Below are 24,061 nucleotides of genomic sequence, written 5' to 3'. Positions count from 1 at the left end.
AGGTTCGGCAAGGTTGCCTACGTCCCCGGTGAGATGAGATCCTGCTTCACTATCAATGGAGAATAGGGTTACAGCGCTCGTCCTCACACCTCTCAGTATTGCTTGCATTACAGAGAAAGAAACCCTCGCTACAAATATATAGCGAAAAAACCCTAATCCGGATTAAACTACAATTGTCACCCTAATCCGGATTAAACTACAATTGTCACCCTAATCCGGATTAGACTACAATTGCCCTCAAATAAAAAATTCGAGCGGGGGGCTGCGCCCCCCTACACCCCCTGCATGCAGGGGGGCCTCCTGCCCCCCTTGCAACCCCCACGGCCCGCTAACCGGCTAGCGGGACCGCCGTCTTGGCTGTCTAGGTGCTGCACCAGTACTCCCTGGATTAAACTGCGACGGAATACAAGACATCATACACCAACACTTATATCATTCTTTTTTCATTTACATAGATCAACTTAACTTCCTCAAAACCTATCCAAAAAAACAAATCGCTTCCTCAAAAGGAAATAAGTAAATGAATTCAAGGCTCCCCAAAGGATTACCCAAACTACAAGTTCTAGTCATCGAAAAATCTAAGCTATAGAGATCCAGAATATGCTACATTCATGCCACCTGAATTACTCGTGCCAATGTGACATGAGATGGGTATGGGCATGGGCGTATGGCAAAGGTCTGATAGACACAACCTCAAAAGTCGGACACTTTGACGTAGCTGTGAAGAAAATTATTACCTCCACCACCGACGCATTGACCCTTTTCCTCGACACATTTTAGCCAAGTACCCATACCCATCTTTGGACACGTATCCCCATATCCTAAGTTTTCCTAATTTTTGAGTAATCAAAAATCTCCAATCTCATCTAATTTCTGACCTAATTTCTAATCATAGAAAATCCTTTTTTTTTTATCCTGATTTCTCTCTCATATTCTGTCAATACTCTTACATTACGGCCACTGTTTTAGAACCCAAATCTGCCCTCTTTTAGCAACTTGTAATTTGATGCCAAACGTCTAACTATGGTTAAGGTTTTACCACCAGTTTTGTTGGTCTAACAACAAATGCCTGCAACATAAAGAACATAGAACAAAATTATAAAATTTCAAAATTCAAGGTTTAAACTAACAAGATGAACCCTGTTCTTTCCTCAGAGCATCTCAATACCAACCAGGTCCAATGTTGGACCAACCAGCCCCAATCTGCTCCAATTGAACAAGCCTTGTGGAAGCCAGCTGTAGTGGCCAAGCATCCCTATACCAATTTCAGTTTGAGTGCTGCTTTGTCTTATTCATGCATCTTAGAATGAATAAGACAAAGCAGATTTATACCATCCGAGGGCCATTAAAAACCAGATTATAGAACTAGAAGAGTGGAAGGGAATGACTTGGAATGAGATCAAGGGAAATTCTCTTCCTGTGTTATTTGACTACGAAATGAGCACCAGATACCAACATAAATTTAGGTCTGAAATAAACTTCAATGAACTTTCAAACCTACTAATCTTTTCTTCGTGTAAATTAAATTCAAAAGAGAAGGTCATTTGTACAGAGAGATCTCTTTCAGGCACAGTGGAACTAATTCAATTAAGAAATTAAAATAAAATTTAAAAATAAAAAATAAATAAATAAACCCGAGAAATATCTATGCCACCTGATCTAACTACCCTGAACATGCTGAGATTGATCAATCAAGTGTGGAATTCGCACCAATATAGGTTTCATAATCCATTCATAAGAAATAAACTAGCAATAGGGAAGAAAAAAAAAATGGTCAGACGAAGCTGGCCACAATTCTACATAAAAGGGAAAAAGGATTTCTCCAGCGGTTGAAAATTGATAAGCCATCAGCGGGACTAGCATTTACACCCATAACATGCAGCCTACCATGGAAGCCAATAGTATGACCATATGAAATTGAGCCTCTGGCATTGTGCTGAGATGTCAAACAAATGAAGAAAAAATAATATTAAGAAGGTATTGATTATTCAAGTGATTGAGTAGAAGTAGTGAGTCACACAAAGCAGAAACAAGTAACTGACGAGAGATAGAAAGATCACCATTTTTTTTTCCTTCTAACCCTGTTGAGATGTGAGGAGTTATAGAGTTGTAGATAGTTCAACATCAGTTTGTTTCAGTCCTTTGTGCCTTCATATACTTGAGGAGCTCTCTGCATCTAATGACTTAAGATTTTGGGTTAACACAAACATGGTATCAGAGCTCAGATCCCTTTGTTTTCCTCCCTAAGGTTGACCACGTGTTATCTGATCGCGTGTAGAGCCAAGTATGCAGAAGCTACAAATTAGGGGGAATCTTGAAATGTTGGGAGTTGTGACAGACCCAAAGATCTGTAACCAGAAACTGCAAGAGAGAAAGAGTTCAGGGGAGAAGAAGAGAAGGAACTGCCAGAGAGACTAACAACCGATAGCTTGGCAGTCGCCCTCATTGTGTATTTATAATAATCAAAACCAAGGCTTGTGGAAATAGAAAATAGAAAGATTATTCTAACTAATTTAGGAAACAAAGTACTAGCCTAAGTCTAGCCTATCTAGGAAGTACTAAACTTAAGCTAAGAGATAACATCCAGCCATGATAGGGACACTCCCCCTAGAGTGGTAGATATAAAACACCCCTTGGCATATTCTTCAACAGGAGTTTATAGATTCACATCCATTTGTTCGGGTGTTTGGTGCCTTCATATACTTGAGGAGCTCTCTCCACCAAATACCTTAAAGTTTTGGGTTCGACCCTCCAATAGATCCCTTCCTTATTTTTAGCAACACAACGTCTACGAAGGGATTGGTATCCGACCCTAAAATCGACAAGTTTCTAGGCTTGTTGAAGCTTGCTTGCTCACTAGGTATCTCTAAAAAAGTTTAGCATCTCTGGAGGTCAAAAAGAATATGTAAAAGATGGTATCTGGAGCCTCCCTGGGTTTAAAAATTCAACTATTCAAAAATTTACAAAATTAGAGCATTTGTAGAAGGAACTATATTTTGGAAAGTGGTAGTTGATGGGCTTTGTGAATAAGCATAAATTGAAAAATCGAGGTTAGGCTCACAATGAATGTCACTTCTTGGCACAATCTTGAGGAAGGTAATGCCCTTGACTTGTTTGCAGAAGTGTTTTGCATGTTGATGTTTTACTAGCCCTGTTTCAGCCTCCGGCTTCCACTTATAGCCTCACTTTACATTAAGACTTAACATTTACGTATCCAGATATTTGAAGCCATTTTGAGATTTGAATATCAAATCTGATACCAGACATCCAGTTAACCACAATTGAGGCAACAGATAACAATTCCCACCTACTCCACACATGTCTATTGGCTTAAGCTCAATGTGCCGCACCAATTCATACTTATAACCAAATATACTTGCATACATAACTCCTATAAATTATATAATTTCAACATATAAACTTCCCAAATTAAACATTAATAATCCTTACAAAAAAATATAAAAGATGTGGGTACCCCTCAAGCCTATTTATAATGTTATATTGTAGATTACAGAAGGATACATAGGCATATCCATAGCCAAATTATAAAATCAAATTAGAATTGGATCCATATGCATTCCCCATTTGTTGACAGCCCAAACACAAATGACCTGACAATGAAAACACAGGACATGATACCCAACACCAAACGGTTCTGTACAATGGCAGAACGTTTACAACTTCGTTTCAAAGTATCCCCCCCCCTCCCTCCTCCCTCATCAATTGATTCAAGTTCAGATTACTTCCTATGTTATCTTATTTCCACTGCAAGACAATTAAGTTCCAAATTTTTCCTTTTCGTCAACTCAAAGGTTTAAATATAAAAACAAATAACACAGTTTCTGGAGTTGAAAAGTTTTACCCGGGAGTGCATCGAACGATCTCATATTTGCAATCGGTTTCTCCCTCACTAACACTGAAAATACAGACACCTTATCCATTGCTGTTCCTGACTGCATTATCATGAGCATCTTCACAAACCTGCTCTTCCCACTTGACGACTAGAAATCTGCATTCTAGTTCTTCGACTCAACTGCATTCTGGGCCTCAATCTTCTTCGCTTCGTTTCCAATAACTTTCCTTCATATCTCACTGCATCAACAAACCAAATCCCCAGTAAGCTAGCCTTCATTAGCGGAAGCTTCTACCATCGATTAATCGGCTTACAACGATTGAGTGATACAAAAGGAGCTTCCAGTTTTACCTCGATGATCATTCTTCTTCTTGACTTTCCTTCTGCAAATTCCAGCGTTCAATGAAAAACGGTTGGGATTTGGGGGTCATACCTCGTCCATTAGGTTTGAGAGGACCAGATTTCTTAAAATCGGAATCGTTGAAATCCAGAACTCAAGAAAGACGAAGATGCCGCCGAAGAAAACCCAATCGAAGAAGCGAAAGAAGCTACACTTGATTTCAGGAGAATTAGAAGTCTTCAGAATCCCATGTTCTGCTTCCCCACTGGAGGGAGGTGTACGATTAAGGCTAAATGGCAGCAGTGCTTAAGCGTTCACTTCATATAAGCACCACATTTATTTTTGAGAAAATTACATGATTAGTCACTTTTGGGTTTTTCTTTACAAAATTACACACCAAAAGTTTTGATTAACAAAAATACCTAAAATTTGATTTTTATTTATAAAATTACCCATCTAAAATTTCAGGTAACAAAAATACCTAAAATCAAGTTTGGGCTTACAAAACTACCTAAAATAGGGAGTCTTCATCTTCCACATATAATCATATATTTTTTTATTAATGAAATTTTGAGTGAGTAATTTTGTAAACTTAAACTCAATTTTGGGTATTTTTGTTAACTTAAACTTTAAGTGGGTAATTTTATAAAGGAAAATCTAATTTTGGATATTTTTGTTATCTGAAACTTTTGATGAGTAATTTTGTAAAAAAAAACCCAAAAGTGGATAATCATGTAATTTTTCTTTTATTTTTTGCCGTTGATCTTATAAGACATAATTTGAATCGTTCTTTTTTTTTTTTCAATCGGTTACTTGTTATTTCAGTTTACAGCTGGGTTTTAGGACAAACCCCACTTCGCTTCACTCTCATCTTAACTGTGCCTGTCAACTCTTGCCCTGTTCCAAATCGGTAGAAGGTATCTGTGAGACTGGAGTTCGGTTCACCGCTGCTAGCTGTAATAAAAAGTTTATTAGAGCTAGATTTTTTTGCCAGAGGCCATGAAGCGGTTGCAAGACTGAATGGAGCTAGCGATATCAAGTTGGCTAACGCCATTGTTGAGTATCGATCGCCTAGAGACTCAAACGGCCATGGAACACATACAGCTTCCACAGCTGCTGGTCGTCAGGTTTTCCAGGCGATCATGTCCGGCCATGCTTCTGGAATCTCCAAAGGTGTCGCTCCAAAATCTAGGTTAGCAGTCTACAAAGTGTGCTGGAAGAGCTCTGGTTGCTTCGACTCTGACATTCTCGCTACATTTGATCGTGCTGTGGCGGACGGGCTAGACATCATTTCCATCTCCATCGGAGGAGGTGACGGTATTTCCTCTCCTTATTATCTCAATCCAATTGCTATCGGAGCTTATGGCTCCATTTCTAAAGGGGTGTTCGTCTCCTCCTCTGCTGGTAACGATAGCCCCAACGGAATGTCTGTAAATAACCTCGCATCATGGCTTACTACTGTCGGAGCTGGAACTATCGATCGGAATTTTCCCGCTAATGCAATTCTCGGTGATGGACGGAAGCTTTCAGGTATATCTCTCTACTGGGTGGTCGAATACGAGAGATGTAAAAGAAAAGAAAAAAAGACTTTGTACAAAACATGAACCGAATGTAAAAGTAACCCTAATGAAGGCATGAGGGAATCGACGGTTTAAATTAGTTATCAAAAGATCAATGGTCAGAATTAAATATGGAGTTTATAAGAAGGAGATGCTTAAGCACTGCTACCACTCACCCTAGGATTAAACTACGAAGTTAATACAATCAAAGCGAAGCGAGTGCTTTGTGCAGGCGAACCGAATCCCTGAAGGTGGGCATAAATAACCCACCTTGAGAATTCTATACCCCAAAATATATATATATATATATATATTTATATATTTATATATCCGGTGACCTTATTTCACCTTCTAAATTCCCACTCCCTCTAAGACAATAAACTTAATCCAACCCAAAAAAAAATGATAAAACCTCATAAGGATTTGGAAATCTGAATATAAAAATAGGAAAAAAAGTTTGAAAAGCAACATGATCCCTTAACTTAAAGAAATGAAGGTAGAAAATGACCATCCAGTGCTTCACTTTAGTGAAATAAAAAATCTCGTTGATATTGATGTCCTGATTCAAAGGTCATACAATCAGGCATCAATCTCTTTTGTCCAAGATATTTTCCCTGTGTTATATGAAAACCAAACTTGAATACACCAAAAACGATAGCTGACCTATAAAAACTATTAAGGAAAGCCCATAGAAAATTGAAGCCAAACTTCACTTTAATGGTCCAATCGATTGACACCTCTTTGGCCATAAACAATTAATACTAGAATCGATAATAATATCAATAATTTTACCAAAAAATATAATAATATCAATGATGATGATAATTTTCGTGTTAGTCATATTTTAAAAAAAAAAATGTTTAAAAATTTACCCACTGCTTTAGAGAAATGAATGCAGTTGCAAATTCGCTTGAGAAAATCGCTTTGTTTCTAATGTCTGATGCTTGGTCCTCTCATCCTCACTGGTAGTGAGGAAATTATTAGAGATTTCAAGGAGAGATCAAGATTTCATTTTATATTTGGCTAATATTTTTTCTTTGTTGATCAGAGTCTTCTATTGACAGTTAATCATATACATCCATTTTTTTCATTAGTTGATATTTAACAAAAAAAAAAAAAGGACGAGGGTTTAATTTCCATGTGTAGTATGGATATATATATATATATATCCATTTATTTCTACCATAATCTAAATCATGTGTAAAAACCCAAAATATATAATCATTTAATCATATATTTTCAATAAAACCCTTCACAATTTCATGATCTTAGTTCAATTGTATCATCATATTTTTTATTATTTTAATTGAGAGAGAGATATACAACCGATACCAAGTATGCTAACGAATAACACCAATAAGATCACACGATGAAGTATCATTCAAGAAAGATATGAACATCATTTCAGAAAAAGAGAAGAGAGAGCTAAACACAATAGATACTAATATACTTCCTATCCGAAGCACATCCAACATTTTCTCATTTTAACCGCGGATATCACTCTAGGATTTAGGGTTTTGAAGGTGTTCATTTTTTATTTTTGGCAGATACCAATGATGGGTACGGTATCGTATGAATCCTTCGCACCTCTCCAAATATGATTAAAAATTGAAACGTGAGGAACCTGTGGCAACGTGGCATACACACCCCAAACCTGAAGAGCTTCAAATGTAACTTTTCACCAAAATAAATAAAAGGAAACCCACAGAAGCATGGAAGCACCATTGCGGACACAAAATTGGAATTTCAATTAAGATAAGAGAAAAAAAAAAAAAAAAACAACACCATTCAGCTTTGTAGGTAAAATGGGAAGGAACGAACAATCATACTCGGCATCCTGGTACAAATACCATTGCCAGTAAAATGAAAGAAAAAGAGGAGGGGGGACGGTGGGTGGGGGAACAAATCCTTTGTGGTTCCAAATCTCTAACAATGACCTTTATTTCATCCACAGCTTGCTTCAAGAAGCTTGCACTTGCAGCTCCCACCAATATCTCTACTCATCCACAGCCAAAGGAACTGACTGTGCCTGAAATTCACAGATCAAACAATGGGATTATAGGAATGAAGCCGAGTTAGTAGAGGGGAAAAAAGTTACAAGTCACACAAAGTTAAGAGAATTGAAAACTAGGGATAGGCAAATAAGCTTACCAACTTACGATACTTGAGTGCATAAAACATCTCAAGATAGCGCCGGGCCTCGCGGCGTTCAAGCTTCGAGACATGCTTCCAGAACCCATAGACCCCAGCCAATGTCATCAATCTCTCAGAGTATATCTGCCAAGTATACCTGTGCAACACAAAACAAAACAAGAAAAAAATTTGTTATAATCTTCTTCTAGCATATCAGACATGAACTTAATTTACAAATGAAATCAGTTCATTTCTGCTCACTTCTCTTTGATTCGCTGCAGGCCTCCCGCCGAGATCTTGTCCCAGTGTGTTGGATCTACCTTGCACTTCTCAAAGAAGTTCACTAGAAGTTCAGAAGCCTGATCCCCTTGGTAGGGATCAATATGGAAGCCAGATACTCCATGGACTATGATCTCAGCAGGACCTCCATGTAGAGTTGCGAATGTAGGCAGGCCACAGGTCATGGACTCAACAACTGTTAAACCAAAAGCCTCATAGAATGCTGGCTGCACAAAAGCTCCCTTTGTGTCCGCAATGTAACGGTAGAGTTCACCGTTTCTCACTGTGTTCATCTGGGAAGAGATCCATCTGAACTGCCCATTCAACTTGTATGTTTCAATCAGACCATACATCTTCTTCATCTCTGCTTGCTCCTCCAAGTCCTTTGATTCCTTCCTCCGGTCACCAGCCACCACAACAAGGTTGACCATCTCTCTCAGCCTGGTATTCTTACCATACCACTCCACTAATCCAGTAATGTTCTTCACACGGTCCAATCTTGCCATCGAAAAAATGATTGGCTTGCTATTGTCATCTAACAGACCTCTGCATGCCACCAATGAAATTGACATTTAATCTTTTAAGGAATTAGAACAGAAAACAAAAAGAGAGCAGACAAAAAACAGAGCAAAACTCACATGTGTTCTTCATTCTGAGCAGGGTTATAAAGAAGCTCCTCAATCTCAGGGTGGAAGGCTGTGAGTCGCTTGTCCTTATCTGAATAGGGGAAGTAGATTTTCATATCTGCTCCTGGAGAGACAATGTTGAACTTGGGGTCGAAGACATCGATACCATGGACAACTCGATAGAGTCCAGGGAGAGTAAATGCAGTGTGACTCTCATATTGTCCAACAGTGTCCTTGCTGAAACATTCAAAAGCATAAAAATTATGATCTACAAAACAGGGTACTAAATTAATCACATAAAGAAAAGATGATTACAGAGGCCAGGCAATGGTACCTTCCAGAAATCTCTTGGAAAGTACTGGTGATAATAAAATCAGTATGATTCATAGCAATTAGATCAGCTGTGAACTGACATGAGAAATGATACTTCTCTTCAAACTTTTTCCAATATATATCAGAATCTGGATACTTGGTTTTTTCTAGGGCATGAGCAATGGTGCACTGTAGAACAAAATATAAAACAAGAACAGATGTATTAGTTGCTGAAGGAGAATGTGACCAACCATATTCCTTTAAGCAGAGAGAGATTCATTCAACACTTGACCTGTGTGACCCCTAACTTGTGTGCCAACAAAGAGGCAACAAGATTTCCATCACTGTAGTTTCCAATGATCAGATCTGGCTTGCCCTGCATCTGTCCAGCTATTTCATTTGCAACATCCTAATAACAAGGAAGAATAAGAGACTATTTTAGCAAGCCAAAGTCATCAAGGCAGGAAAGAGTATTCAAAAATGCTCTCAAGAGGTGAAAGATATAATTATAGCTCCATGCACCATATAGAGCAGTAGTCTGAATCACATTTTACCTCTGTGAATGTCTCCAAGTACGGCCATACTTCAAATCTTGAGATCCATTTTCGAAGAATCCCTTTCTCAGTTCTAAAGGGAACTCGGAGAATGCTAGTATGCTCCGTTCCAAGAACTTTTTCAAGATGCTGATTACAAGTAGTCCCCACTGCATCTGGTAGCAGTCGAGTCACCTGGGTTTGACAGCAAAACCAAAAATCAAACAGGGAAAAGAGAGAGATAAATTAAATGGGCATAAGACAGTCGCAGATCTTACAATGAGAATTCGAGGGGTAATATCAAGTCCTTGCTGCTTGATACGTTGAAGCATCTCAGCCTCCAAGGCACGAACTTGATCCAAAATGTAAACAATCTGAAAAAAGAAATCCAATATGCAGAATTGATAACTCAAAACTTGATGTAGTATTAAGAAGTAAGGAGGTAAAACTGTTTCTTAGTGGAAACATACCTGTCCTCCAGTGTCAGGGTAGCCTAATACGTTGGACTGAGCAAAGTATCCATGAGGAGAAAGAATCACAACATTGAAAACCATTGGGATTCTGCCAAGGAATGTCTCAAGAGTGCACGGATCAGGTGCCTCAAGAAGGTCTAATAGAAGATGGATCATCTCTAGGACACGTTTAGCAGTATCACCCCACCCTTTCTCCAAGCCGATCTCTTGGAACCTGTGATCAAAATCTGAATATGGTGTGTCTGGAGGGAGACTGGATAGGTACTCCTCTGCCTTCCTCAAAACAGATTGGAGGCCATTAAGGTTTTGCACCCTATCATTCAACATCATAGTCTGCACAAGCCCATTAAACAGTTATAATGTAAAACTCATAGAAACATCCTACAGAACTGTCATAAAAGAACCTTTAAGAAAATTTCTAAAAGAATATCTAGTTTGCTTCTGTATCTAGGAGCAAAAGTAAGATATTTCTTTCACTTTCTTCAATTAAAGATTAAATAGATGGTGAAGCATTGCAAATCTACAGTACCGAGTTTACCTTTCCCTTGAAGTGATGTTCCTTGAGGAAATCAAGCAGTGGATGCATGCTGTCTTTGTCATGGAACATTTTTGCAGAGAGGTGTCGATTGAGGAACTCCACACCATTTCCAATGGACTTTGAAAGAGTTGGTCGTGGAAAAGAATCAGTGAATGGTTCAAAATCCAACTCAAGCATGAAGTTATCTTTGTCACTGCATCAGAGTAAGCACAAAATATTTAGAGAAAATGCAAAAATAAGTAGGTTAGCACTTCCAAAGTCCAAGTTATTACCTTCCACCATTCACAAGTTCTTCTTTGAACTGCAAATATTCAGGCACAGTCAACTCCTCTGCAACAAGTGCATTGGTATTCACACGTAAATATTCCCAAACTCCAGGCCTTGGACGAACAGCCAGTGCAACCCATGGAGGTGAGACTATTGCTTCCTAAATTGGGGGGGGGGAAAAATGTGATTAATTACATTTAAGAATATGATTCTGTACGCCTCTACCAATTGTGGATGGTGTAATCAAACTCACCTGTGTAGATCTTAAAAGATCACCAAAAGCCCCATCCGTTAGTTTTTGCTTGTCCCCTACAGATACTGCTTCTAACTCGGCAAAGAGATGATGAGGTTGCAAAATTCCCTTCCCTTGGCTTTCCAGCCTACAAGATCAAATGACACAAGACATAAGCCAAACTTAGATCTTCATACTTAAATCTGACTAATATGCTCAATTGGACAATTATAAACACCAAAACTACAGGAGCTAGCAGTTGAAGCCTCAAAGAATAATATTAAAGGATCAAGAGGGTAAAGGTTCTTATCACATAACACATCAAGCAGAAGAAAAAGACTGATCATGTTTCTCAAATTTCACTAAAACTATGGATTTGTATCGAAAGAAATAAAGAAAATATTAGCTATGTAAAGAACCCAAAAGCCAAAAGATTCAGGAGAAAGTAAATACCTTGACAGAAGGGCCACTAATTCGTTCGGATGAGCAGCCAGAGTTTCGCTCAGGCGATCTCGAAGGCTATGAGAGCGAGTGAGCGCACGTTCGGCCATGGCCTTAACTCAAGAAATCTCGGACTGCAACACAGAAACAGCAGTGAACAAGAAATCCTCAAAAATCTACAATCCAAAAAACTAATTTAAAGGACTTTTTTTTTTTTTTTGATGAAAATTTAAAGGGCTGCAAAGCAGTGGCCAGGAAGTCAAATTGAACCCCAGAAACCAACTTCTAGAAGGGTAAATAGTCTAAACCAACCACCACATTTGACCAAAAAATTGATTTGAAGAAACCATGGTGAGAAGACTAATCCTAAAGCTAATATGTTTCAAATGGCAATTAGACACGAAAACCATCATTAATGGGAAGAACACTAGTTTACATGAAAAGAGACTTCCTACCAGAAAAAGAGAAAATTGAGAGTTCTCTTAAACAGCTTCTCAGATCACAACCTACACAGATCCGAAAGGTGCAGGAGGAATCCAGAAAATGGAGATTTATAAGAGCACAACAGGAAGTCAACTGAAAAAATAAGTAACAGTTTTAAGTAGAAGGAAAGCACAGAGATAAGAAAGATTTCCCAGTGTTGATTGAATTGGGAAGGGTCCCAGCGTTTAAAAAAAAAAAAAAAAAAAATTGGGAATATTCAAGCGCATATTTCCTTGATTTATTTGAATCTTATAGAAGATCTGATCACCTAAATTCCAATTTTTTAGATTTCCAACAATCCTCTTTAACTTTTTAACCAAAAACCTTAACATCGACAATCTCATTCCACCGCTTCCCTTTCATGCATAAAGGGTACATAGTTGATCTCAACCCCGAAAACAGAGTAAGGAAAAAGGTGGGAAGTGAGAACCCCCTTTCCACCAGAACCCACCAAAAAAAAAGAAGCTTGAATCAATTATCCATCAGTAGGCAGGAATATCCGGACTTCCACCAACAACGGTGCTTAAGCTATTAAAATTAGCAACTGGAAAAGAGAAAAAAGAGAATGAACTGTAAGCTAGAGCTGCAGAAGCGAAACCCTGTTTTACCTCCAAACAAAAAATAAGAAAACAGTGAAGAAGACGAGAAATAGACGACGATCTCCAAATATAGAAGAGAAAAGAAATGCAGGAACCAAACGCAAATATCAAGGAAGAATGAACGGGATATAGAATGGAATGGGAGGAAGAGCAGCTCTGAGTACCCTTTATATAGCAAAATAAAGTGCTTGAATGGTGGAAGAGTAACAGAGGAAGAGGGGCCCTCCATCCACTGTACCCGTGAAGGAAATTTCACACCTGCCTGCTTCCTCTGGTTTCCTTGTCCCTTTCACAAAACCGCTTTTCACCATCAACAGATTCACTATTTAGAAACCGCTGCGGCATAGTTTATCATTATCATGGTTCAAGTTCAAAACAACGATCCAAATTTTTTCGGTAAATATCACACCCCTCCTCTAAACTAAGGTAAATATCAACATGACCCATCATCTTTTTTAAAAAATCATTCCCCTTTTCTACAATAAAAAAATGCTATGTCCCATCCGTTAGATATTTTTGTTAAGTTAAATTTTTTTATAATCCCTAAAATACCCCTTTTTCTCTTTTTCCCTCTTTCTCTGAAAAATTGGTCGAAACTGTAAGTAGCTTTAATTGTCGACATACCACCCCTCCTCAGTCCTCACCTATCGACAGTAAGCATTCGTCGAAGCTACAACAAATCAGCGCTTGGGCGGAGTTCATCGGGTATTTCGGTAGAATTAGAGTAAAGATCATGACCTGAAACTTTCCTCTGCTTCACCCTGCTTCAAAATTGAAGGCTTATTTGGTAGATTTTAATGAATGAGAAGAAAATAATATTCTTGTTCATAGATTTTGATGATTTATGTACTAAACTAAAAGACGGTTTTTCAAAACTAAAAGAGGGTTTTTCAATTTTTGTGGTTGTGGTGTTTGCAGGTGAGCTTCAGTTCCATTGGTCATTCCTGCATTCTCTCCGACGACATTCTTATTTTAATGGATATCCGATGGTGTCATACGACGAGGCATTGTTAATTCTATTTTACTATATCAATTCATAGTCCATAGATTCCATGGATAAATATGTAAAGTGTTATGGGACTTCTAGAGGATGAAACTAAAAAAAAATAAAAAATCTTTATCATCATCATGAGAAAACTCTGAGATGAGATTTCTTCTTGTCTTAATCTTCTCACTCGAGTTCTGTATTCAATTTTGGTATCATTGATGAATCTGAAAATGGGTTTATAAAATCAAATTGATTCCCTTTCATTGGAATCATAATAAACAATTGCAAATAAAACCTTTATATTAGGATATGGAGAATCAAGAAAAAATAAAAAAAAATGGATTGAGGATATACAACACTTGCAGGCTTGAGCCACAGAACTCGCAAGGCCCGTCAAAACTTGTACTGGACACAAAGTTCCAATTTGATAAAGACTACAGACCTTGCCAAGAATCCTAAAAGACCCTCTAATTCATCTAAACGATAAGAAAATCCACACCTTTGTAAAGCTCCATAGGGTTTCGGATAATTTGTCAGGGAAAAGGGGTAAGGGAGAAAGAGGGAAAGAAGAATATTTTAGGGATTATAAAAAAAATTAACTTGACTTAACCGCGAAACCTAACGGCTAGTGTTATTAGATAATATCTTTTTCTTGTAGGGAGGAGAGTGATATTTTAAAAAAGATGATGGGTCCAATTGATATTTTACCTTAATTCAAGGGAGGAGAGTGATGTTTACCCAATTTTTTTAACCCAAGATCATCATGAAGTGTCAAGTGGAAATTTTTCTTCTTTTGTTGGCTATTTTTTATCATAAATTCACTTTTTCTCTGACTTCTATAATTCTACGTTCTACGGTTCCTGTATGCTGTATTGTTCGAATTTGACCTGGGCCCACTGTTTCTTCTTTTTAAATTTAAATGGAAAGGTTATTAAACAATGACAGTACGAGATGCTCCATTCCGTCCGCCGCCCATGGTGTGGAGATAGAAAATTGGAGAAAGGAGGAGAGAATGAGAGGGCCGGACCGGGAAAGAGAAGCCCGTAATGCACGGACAGTAGACGGTGTTGAACTGGCAGTAGACGGTGTTGAACTGGAGCCCACTTTGCCGTTGGTGTGGGGATGTGCGGGTCCCACTTTATCCTTAATTAGAATTTGGATAAAAGGTAAGATAATGTAATTCAGCACAAGCAATTTTTTTTTTTTTTTTGGTCCGATTGAGCCATGTAGCTGCTTGAAGCACAAGTAAAAGACTAATAGGTCGGAACAGGAAAAGTTCGTGGCGTGGCGTGGCGTGGCGTGGCGTGGCGCGGGGCTTCGCAGCCGTTGGGGTGTCAAAAGCCAAACTTGCGATGCTTCTAGGTGTATTCCTACTGATTTTCACACTAATGCAATTCCTACACTTTGGGATAGAAAGTATTCTTTTTGTTTTAAGATTGGTACATTACTACATGCCCCTACATTAAGATATACAGCAAAAAAAACCACTATACCCCTTATTGGATGCGTATGTGCTTTTTAACTGATGCCCACACTAGCACAATAACCACATGATATCGAGAAGGGATTCTAGCCCTAGCAATTTTTACCAAAAACCAATTTATTATCTATACAAATTACATCCCAGAATAGAGAGGTCAAAATCTAGCCCAGGTAGATAGCTTCGTTTGGAATTGATAGATTAAAGTTCAAAACTAGACTAATCAATTACTAATGATGAGCTAAAAGATGTAAACGGATGGCTGAAAATCGATATATGATATGCATCCATTTAAGAATATTCTTAACCAAGCAAGTGTACTCAGATTCGAATTTGAATAATCCAGAATATGATCTATCTTATTCGAATAGATATCCAAATAATATTAATATTTAAGTAGCTAATGATCAAAGGGGTTCTTGAAGATTTGATAGATTTTTGGGGATGAGAAAAGCCAAGACAATGAGAAAAATGAATTGAGAGTGAATTATATATACTGGCTGGGGGAAGACGGTTTGGATTCAATTTGCATTATAACCATTTAAGAGTATCTATGTCTGGTTAAGGGGATATCTGAATTTGATCACATCTGATCCCATCCACTTACATCTTTATCTTTAAATGGGCCCAGATCGATTATTATTATGACATTTATGATTTTTGGTTGTGGTTGGATGGACACCCAACTAAGATCCACTGACATTGGTAATTGACTGAGAAGGACCTTCTCTTTTTAGCTAGTTTATAATTTATGTAGTCTGTTTATAGCTCAATCAACATGATTATGGGTTTTAGCTAGTTTATAGTTTGTTTAGTCTATTTATAGCTCAATCAACTTATTCAGTCTGGTTATAGCTCAATCAACATGGCCTCTTTCTTACTGGCCCACTTATGTCCAATTAGTCGGTTTTAAATTCTGGCCTACCTCATCAGGACCTCGATGGCATTTTAGGTAATTGTATTGTATTTTCGTATCCATTGGTAGGTACGAAAGAATATCATGTGTTTCCCCTCAGATTTCTTACTCACGTGACAATTTCAGTCCAAACTAAATTTTCTATGTAGAAAATAAATTCAAGACCACAGAAACTATACTAAATTAGTTATGCATATCCACAACCAAAAAGTGCAATGACGTGGATACACGATGGACGCTCTGAAGTCTGAAGTCTGAAGTCTGAAGTCTCAAAGTCCCAAGTCCCGCTGATCTTTGCTTATTCTTCACGACTCGTCTGTCCAAAAGCGAGAGTACTGAGACCATCCAATTCAATTGAATTCTTCATTAGTTTATAGACATTTTTTTTTTTTGGTAAGGAGTTTATACACACCGAGAACATATATTCATTCATTAATTTCCACAAAACAAAACCATTCATTGAGATATACCCATAAGGTTTCCACATGACCCTGTCATTCATTGCGAGAGATCCAGAGATCTAGAGAGAGAGAGAGAGAGAGAGAGAATCCAATGCTGGTCTTCGCTTAAGAATCAGTGATGAAGGGTGTGGCATTGTCCGGGATCGTTTCTTTACCCCGCCTGTTTCAGTCCCAACTCTCAAGGGCTCTCAAAACTAGGATTCAATTCGGTTTAATAACGTTAATGGTTTTGGATATTCAAAATCTCTTTTTTTTTTTTTTTTTTTGGCAAAGAAGATATACCAAATCTCAAAACACTCAATTAAATCTAAAATTCTATAAATTTCAAATATACAAATAATTAAATATTAATTCTTACGTATACAAATTCTCAAATAAGTTTAAAATTTCACAATTTAAAATCACTTATACCAAATTAAATTTGAATCCCCAATTATTCAAATAAGCTCCATGAAACTAAACCCTAACTTGTGAACCGCTCAGACACAAAGTAGTTTGATAAGACGCTATGAAAAGATTATGATATATCATTATGCAATTGACTAATAATAGTCATGATCAATATCTCTACTCTCGACCACCTAGGCACCACATCTAATGACATTCAGCCAAGTCTCAGCCCACCTCTAGTATAGTCATTTTATATATATATATATATATATATTTTTTCTTTTCTTTTTGCTAATGATGGGTTTTCAGGCCTTTGGCCTGACTAGTCCCGCGGGTCCATATTGACCCCACAACCGCATGGATCGAGTCATACCGGGGTTGAATGAGAACTATTCAACTTTCATTGAAAGCAATGAAGAGTACTAAACACCTCCGTGTGAGTGGCTCAAGGTGTGCCTAGTGGGAGTCGAACTTAGGACGTCCGAGTTTACGGTTTGTACCAAGTTCGTTGCTCACTAACTATGTACCAACGTCCCAATCTCTACCTAACTAACTAAGTATGATCATCTTGCATTATGTCAACCAGAGATTAAGGACCTTTGTTAGACCCTTTGGCAAATGCTCATCTCCACTGACCATATGTCTCGTCTAAAGATTCATCTCCCTCGTCCACGTGTTAACTAGATCCACTACTCGATCATGAGATAACAACACTCATATTTGTTTCCAAACTCAACCAAGGCTAACAAACCTAACTATGGTTAGGTTAGGCGATTACCAGATCTCGGAATAACCATGATCAGGTTAATTGTTACGAGATTGGCCACCTCGACTTAGATAGTGATCGGTCCTCCAATTTCTTGCGAGTCCACATCAGTTAGGGAAAAGCGACTTGTCGCCCAACAAGCAAAGTCATCAGTCACTATATAAAGGGGACTAAGCGAAATTTAGGGTAAGATAATTAGAATAGTCAGAGCTCCACCTGTTTTCCCTTCTCTTAACATTGGAGTACAAGCTTAGGCATCAGAGCTTCCTTCACGGAGTCTCTCTTTAGACCAATTTGCTTATTTGTAGCTTGCAGGTCCTTATTGAGTGGGAACATATTTCTCTGTCCCTCTTTTCAAGCAACCCTTTATTACAGTGTCTAAACGTAGAGAATGCAGACATGTAGCATTCTTTCTCCAATAAATAAGAGGGATTACTACAATGTTAGAGTGCAATTTCCCACCCACGAGAAAGCGGGTGATGGAATCATTTAATAAAGAGCTCTAAATGAGAAGTGAGAGTGTGGAATTCATAAGTAAATTGTGAGAGAGCCAAGATAGAAATCTGTATACCGGCATCGTGGGATTCTATTTTCCATCATTAATGTTGTTCAATAATAAGAGTAGGTTTAATGGATGAGAGATGATCTTAGCCTCTCCGGTGGTCCTTTTGTGAGATAGGTCACAGCTCACAACCAATGTTGATTGACTAGTGCGTTTGAGTAGTTTGAACTTTGAAGGCATTCTACGCAAGCAAGAAGGTGGTCCATCTCAGGTGGTCAGTCAATAATTAGTCGCTCACCTACCATCTCACCATACCTCTATGTCTATACTTACCAACCCATTAACACTCCAGATCACACAGAAAAGACATCATATTAGGATCCCACACTGGTTAAGAGTGGGATTTCTTAGTCTTTGGTTAGAATATAACATGGTCTTAGAGTAGATTTTCTCTAATTCTATTATTAAATATCTCCTTACCTGCAAGAGGCCTATTGTCCCCTTTATGCCTCTTAATCCCATTAGATTCATATTAAGTTGCTACACTTCCTTAAGGATTCTCTAGGGAGTTTAAGAACTAATTTTTTTCCAACACTCCCTTTAGATAAGAGCTAGAGTTTCTTAAGGACATATCCTAGAACAAAATTGTAGCTTCTTACAATATATTCATCGTGTGGCAAATTCCACCAAGTAAGATGCTTTTAGAATTTTTTATCTTTCTTTTGTTAGTAAGCAAGAAAGGTTTAAGAAAGGTACTTGAAATCTCATGAAAAGTAATAGAGGTATTTAAAGTTTGGGTTGGAAGTATTTACTTAGTTGGATGGACCAACCAGGGAAGGTGCACAAGCAATCCAACTAGGGGACAAGTTGATGTGTTTGCCACCTCTTGTATGGCATTGGGATGTGTGACTAGGCGGTATTCTTTTCCCCTTAAAGTTCTTAAAAATCTAAGACGTAATTTATTAAAATTTGTGTAAACATTGTACAACTTTAGTGGTAATAAATTAAATTTGCATCCTAGGTTGTTGACTTGAAGATGCAACGCAAGATTGCAACTTTAGAAGATTTATTGGTTGATTGATATCACAATTTTGGGTCGAACTATTTCAGTGAAACTATAAACCGAGGTCGTGACTTTAGCTCTATCTAGTTACAAGTAATTAAGTGAAATTAATTAAATTTACAATGAAGTTAAAATTTTGTGATTAAGACTGCATAACTAAAAATATATTTTATCACATGATATATATATATATATATATATTTTTCTAGCCTACACTCCCCAATTGCATGTTTGCTAAGCTTCTCAGGTATTCAGTTCCCAAAAAACTTAAAAAAATAGATCTGATAAGAAGTGGGCATTTAGAATCTTTTTCCACACCAAAAGTCCAAAGCATTATAAATTACCCCTCCCTTGCTTTGGGGCTTATGCATTTAGATCATATAAGAATTTAACCTCTAGGTAAGTGCAAATAATTCGGTTACTCAAAAGGATAAAAGGTATAGTAGGCCACACGTACACATATACAAAATAGTAAATATTATCTAAATATTAATTATTTTTTTCTTGAAAGAGTTAGGAGGACCTCCAGTTTGAAGCACAATTTACATGGGGAATATGAAACGTGAAACACAATAGCACAAGCCATGAGCATAGGTGCAAGGCCCCTTATTCTTACCTATATAGCTATGTTGGTAAGACCCCTTACCCTGCCATATAGCTATGCAGAAAAAGTCCCTTTGCCTTTTGTAAGAATTCTCCAAAGTATTGGTTGGTAAGAGCAGTAAAGAAATTTCTACAAAGAAAAAAAAAATAAAAAGTGTGAAGAGGTACCCGTATTCTCGTAATGGTCCATATTCTATATTTTATTCTCAAGGTAAATAACTTCATTAAATTTGAAAAAAAGATCATTTAAAACAAATAGATCGTAAATTTGACATCATAGGTCGAGTAAGAAGACATACAGTTGCTAATATGCAACATCTTCATGCGCTTTACTAGAGCAATAAAAAAAAAAACTATGCTATTGACCAAGGATAGGTTGTAAATCAGGCTGATTGTAAATTCATTGTTCTTTGTTTGCTTCAAAGAGAGGTGCCACGGTAGATATATAATAGGCAAAACCAACTTGATGTAAAGCATATAGATCCATCAAAAAGAAACCTAACCCAACAAAAAGTAGCCTTCCATGGAATGGACATTGAAGACAATCATACGAACAGCCTTAACCTCAACTCTAAAATACCAATGGATAGAAAAAGAAGGGACATAAGTCCCAAAAGTCTTTAAGACCTAATTTCCAATATAGGAGCGAATTGCCAAAATATCTCTAGTAGAGACTAGAGAGGATGTCCACAATTCCTTTCGTGTGTGGAACAGCAAAGTGAAGACACCATGTGGTAGGGCACCCAACACGTTAGGTTGTTTTGTCCATTACCTAGATTAGATATAGAAAATATATCAAATTTGTAAATTCCCCAACTTTAAATCTTGCTTCAAGCCTTCAATCATTCCACTATGTGGATGTTCCAGCCAGGTCAAAAAAATATGTCCCAACAACAAAGAACTGGCATCAAAGTGATGCCCACAACAGGACCACTCATAAATTGAAAGCTCCCCATGTGACCATACAAACGGTTCCAAACATACTTTGATCAATTGAGGATAAAGAATACACATGCTTTAATTAACACTACGATGGTTCACTCTCAAATGACTTATTAAGGGCCCATTTGATAACGTTTCAAGAAACGCGTTTTTGCCGTTTCTGTTTTCAGAAACAGCAGAAACAGAGCAAAAAACGTTTGATAAAACTGTTTCGTTTCACTTATTTTCAGAAATAGAAATAGAAATTTATACTTATTTATGGTTCAAGAAACGACCCAGGCGAAACAAGTTCAACTTGTTCCGCCGTTTCTGGAAACGACTTGTGGCCATTTTTTCACTGGTTATTATCGACTTCTAAAAATATGACTTATCAAACACCTTCAATTTCGTTTCTGTTTCTAGAAACGGAAATTTATGTTTCTGCCATTTCTTGAAACAGAAACCGTAGAAACGTTATCAAACGGGCCCTAAGTCAATGGTAGTCATTTTTGCTACGCCTGGCAATAGCTGGGGTAAGCTTGGGTAATGGACTTACCCATACCCTATGGGTGTAAAAAGGGGTGCAAGTTTTGGTGCCATGAGCCTTTCAACCTTGAGGGTGAGCTAAGATTCAATTTTGTAAGATCAAACACCAAAAAACATGAATAATAAAGAGACAATAGATCCGTACGACACAGAAATTTAATGAGATTCACACATCAGGGTGGTGTGCTACGTCCTCGGGCGAAGAAGAAGATGATTCACTATACAGAAGAAAGATTACACCCTAGCAGTGGCGAGGAAAAATTCGTTATGAAACCCTAGCTCGAAAAACCCCAAAATACAATGACTTTCTCAACAAGCAACAGTATATTATATACACTCCAAATCGCGGGTCGACCCATCTGGTCTCGGTCGATCCGGTCGAACCATTCCACAGGGGCGTAGCTCCCGCACCCCCATACGAAATCAGTGATGGGCTCCAGGCTTGGGCCTATTGGCCCAACCCCTCTGCTTCCATCACAGATCTCAGAAAATTCCCCATTCAGGTCGCCACCAAAATATATCGGATCGGGTCAATCTTCAAAACGGGTCAAGAATTCGAGACAAACTTAACAAATTTTTTAGGTCCAAGACTAGGGCTGGGTCAAACCAAGGTTTTGGCCTCTGGATGAGCCCAGCTTGACTATGCCCGACCTTGCTTTAATTTATACTAAGCTCATAATGCTGAGCTTAGTATAAATTAAAGCAAGGTTGGGACAGGGTCCGCATTGGTATAACTTAAGTTATACATAAGATAATTCTAACTATGAATTAGAATAATTCTTGAAAGTATTAGGGATAGGGCCAATTAGGGGCAGCCCGACCTTGAATAGAAAATAAGGTCAGGGCCAATCACTCAGGTCTTTTTGTGAGAGATAAGGTACCAGAAAAATATTGATTTTAATCACCACCTTTTCTTTGACTCTTGCCCTTGATGACATGACCCAAATGAACAAATGTGGAAGCTATAACTGTAAATCACAAATTTATGGAAGCATTGGTCTATAATTCCTCTTGGCTCCGTTTGGTTGGAAAGGGAATTAAAGGGAACAAAAGTTAAATTTTCATACTTAAAATATAAATGTTTGTAATCATTACCTAATGTGACTATATCACTAATTTCAAATTAATCCATATTTGGCTATCAAATTTCATTTTACTTTACATCCAAAATCCCTAGCTATAATATGTAAAATAAAAATTACATGTAAAATATATCATTGCTAAATATGGTTAAAAAAGAAAGTACTTTATACAATTACATGGGATCACATGGAGTAATGATCATATAAGTTTCTTTTTTGAGTATGAAAATTTGACTTCCCTTCCCCCTTAAATATCCCTTACAACCAAACACAACCCTTAGACTCGACTCTAGGGATAATTTTTCATTTTCTTTTTTCAAGAATTGCCTAAAGCTGGGTTGAGCATGACAGGTTTGGGCTTTGGTTGAGGTTTTTGGGCTTGGAGTTATAATCATAACGTGTTGGGCTAAGCCAAGGGGATCCAGGGTTGGACTGGATTTTTTTAAAACCTGGCCCAACTAGGCCCTATTGCAGCCCTAGGTGGGAAGGTTCCTTTACCTTTACGGGTAAGGGTAAAATATGAGTAAGGAATCCTTTTACCTAGAAAGTTAACGGGAAAGATGTGTATGATCATAATTCATTGATTGTTTCAATCCCCCCACCCACCCTAATATGGTAGGAAAAAAATTATCAACGCATAAAACATGCTATATTGCAAGTTTTTCACATAACATAGAAGTATATTATAATAATCCAACTGTTGTTCTGTCAATTTTCATTTTTATGGTTTTTTTTTTTTGTTATAAAAAAAAAAAAACGAAAACTTACCGTAATGCATCAAACGTTTTTTTTTTTTTTTTTTTTTCCATTTTTTCGTTCCCATAGAACAAAAAAACTCCATAAACATTACCAAACGCAACCGAAGAAGAAGAAGAAGAAAAGAAAAGACAAAAAAAACTGCTTTCGCAATTGGTTGACAACCTTGCTAGTAGATTGTTAGGGTCTCTGAAGGTCATTGGTTTTACGTACCCACATACTCTTTTGCTCCCTTTGTTTCATTTCTAATCTCTCTTATAGTGATTTAAAAAAAAAAAGTGTATATAATCAAAGGATTGAATTTTCCTCGAGGCATAGTTGAACGAGGAATTCCCTCTCCAGTGGCAATCATTGGTGCTGAATGGGTACATAAGGGAACATGAAGGGTAATTTTGACATCCAACATATTGGGAGATAGATATGCGAGTATTCCCTTCATTGTAAGTGAATTGAAAATTTAAAGGGTGAATAGATTTCAAGATGATGGATGTTTATACATGAGGATGCATAAGATTGATTTCGAAGTTATTCATATAATTTCCTAGATATTCGATGATTAAAATGACCACATCATCCATTTGCATGATATATATAAATATATATATATATATATATTTATATATATTTTAAACATAACTTCATTCAATTAAAAAAATAAGGGAAGCATAAGGTTTAGATACAAAGCAGTCGAAAATTACCACATCATCCTTTTGCATTATTAGACATAACTTCATTCAATTAAAAAGTAAGGGAAACATAAGGTGTAGATATAAAGTAGTCAAAACCAGCTAAAAGAAAGACATGTGTTACATAAGATTTCAAAAACAAGAAGATTGAGAAACCAAGGAATGACGTATTGTCATGTCTTACATATCATAAACGGGATGGATCAAAATAAGGAATGGGCAAAGCCAATAAC

The 24,061-nt window shown here is 37.4% G+C and overlaps 1 protein-coding gene and 1 long non-coding RNA gene across 3 annotated transcripts in view; both read right to left on the bottom strand.

Annotated features, from left to right (window-relative positions):
* Window positions 1-4,476, bottom strand: part of LOC122058092 — a 7,347-nt gene extending 2,871 nt beyond the window's left edge. For both annotated transcript variants that reach the window (XR_006133674.1, XR_006133673.1), the window contains exons 1-2: window positions 4,205-4,476; window positions 3,863-4,092 (exon numbers count right to left, since the gene is read on the bottom strand). This is a non-coding gene — a long non-coding RNA (uncharacterized LOC122058092). The remainder of the gene's footprint in view (window positions 1-3,862; window positions 4,093-4,204) is intronic.
* Window positions 4,477-7,481: 3,005 nt separating this feature from the next.
* LOC122066679 (sucrose synthase-like) lies at window positions 7,482-12,832 on the bottom strand. The gene is made up of 14 exons (XM_042630527.1): window positions 12,678-12,832; window positions 11,599-11,720; window positions 11,167-11,293; window positions 10,919-11,073; window positions 10,647-10,839; window positions 10,106-10,441; window positions 9,914-10,009; window positions 9,657-9,830; window positions 9,395-9,511; window positions 9,125-9,291; window positions 8,803-9,027; window positions 8,147-8,710; window positions 7,904-8,042; window positions 7,482-7,781 (listed from the first exon to the last, which is right to left on the bottom strand). Exons 2-14 carry the CDS (start codon window positions 11,694-11,696, stop codon window positions 7,749-7,751), a joined length of 2,424 nt encoding a protein of 807 aa, XP_042486461.1. The 5' UTR covers window positions 11,697-11,720; window positions 12,678-12,832; the 3' UTR covers window positions 7,482-7,748.
* Window positions 12,833-24,061: the final 11,229 nt, after the last annotated feature.

The sequence above is a fragment of the Macadamia integrifolia genome, chromosome 2, assembly GCF_013358625.1.
Source record: "Macadamia integrifolia cultivar HAES 741 chromosome 2, SCU_Mint_v3, whole genome shotgun sequence".
NCBI lineage: Eukaryota > Viridiplantae > Streptophyta > Magnoliopsida > Proteales > Proteaceae > Macadamia > Macadamia integrifolia.
Note: the sequence above shows the minus strand (reverse complement) of the source record. Positions and strands in the feature narration are given on the sequence as shown.

Coding starts and splice junctions, on each gene's coding strand:
- LOC122066679 (XM_042630527.1), bottom strand. CDS start 11,696: ATGGCCGAACGTGCGCTCACTCGCTCTCATAGCCTTCGAGATCGCCTG. Junction 10,010..10,105: donor ACCCTGACACTGGAGGACAG/GTATGTTTCCAC, acceptor TTCTTTTTTCAG/ATTGTTTACATTTTGGATCA. Junction 9,831..9,913: donor TTACCCCTCGAATTCTCATT/GTAAGATCTGCG, acceptor TGTCAAACCCAG/GTGACTCGACTGCTACCAGA.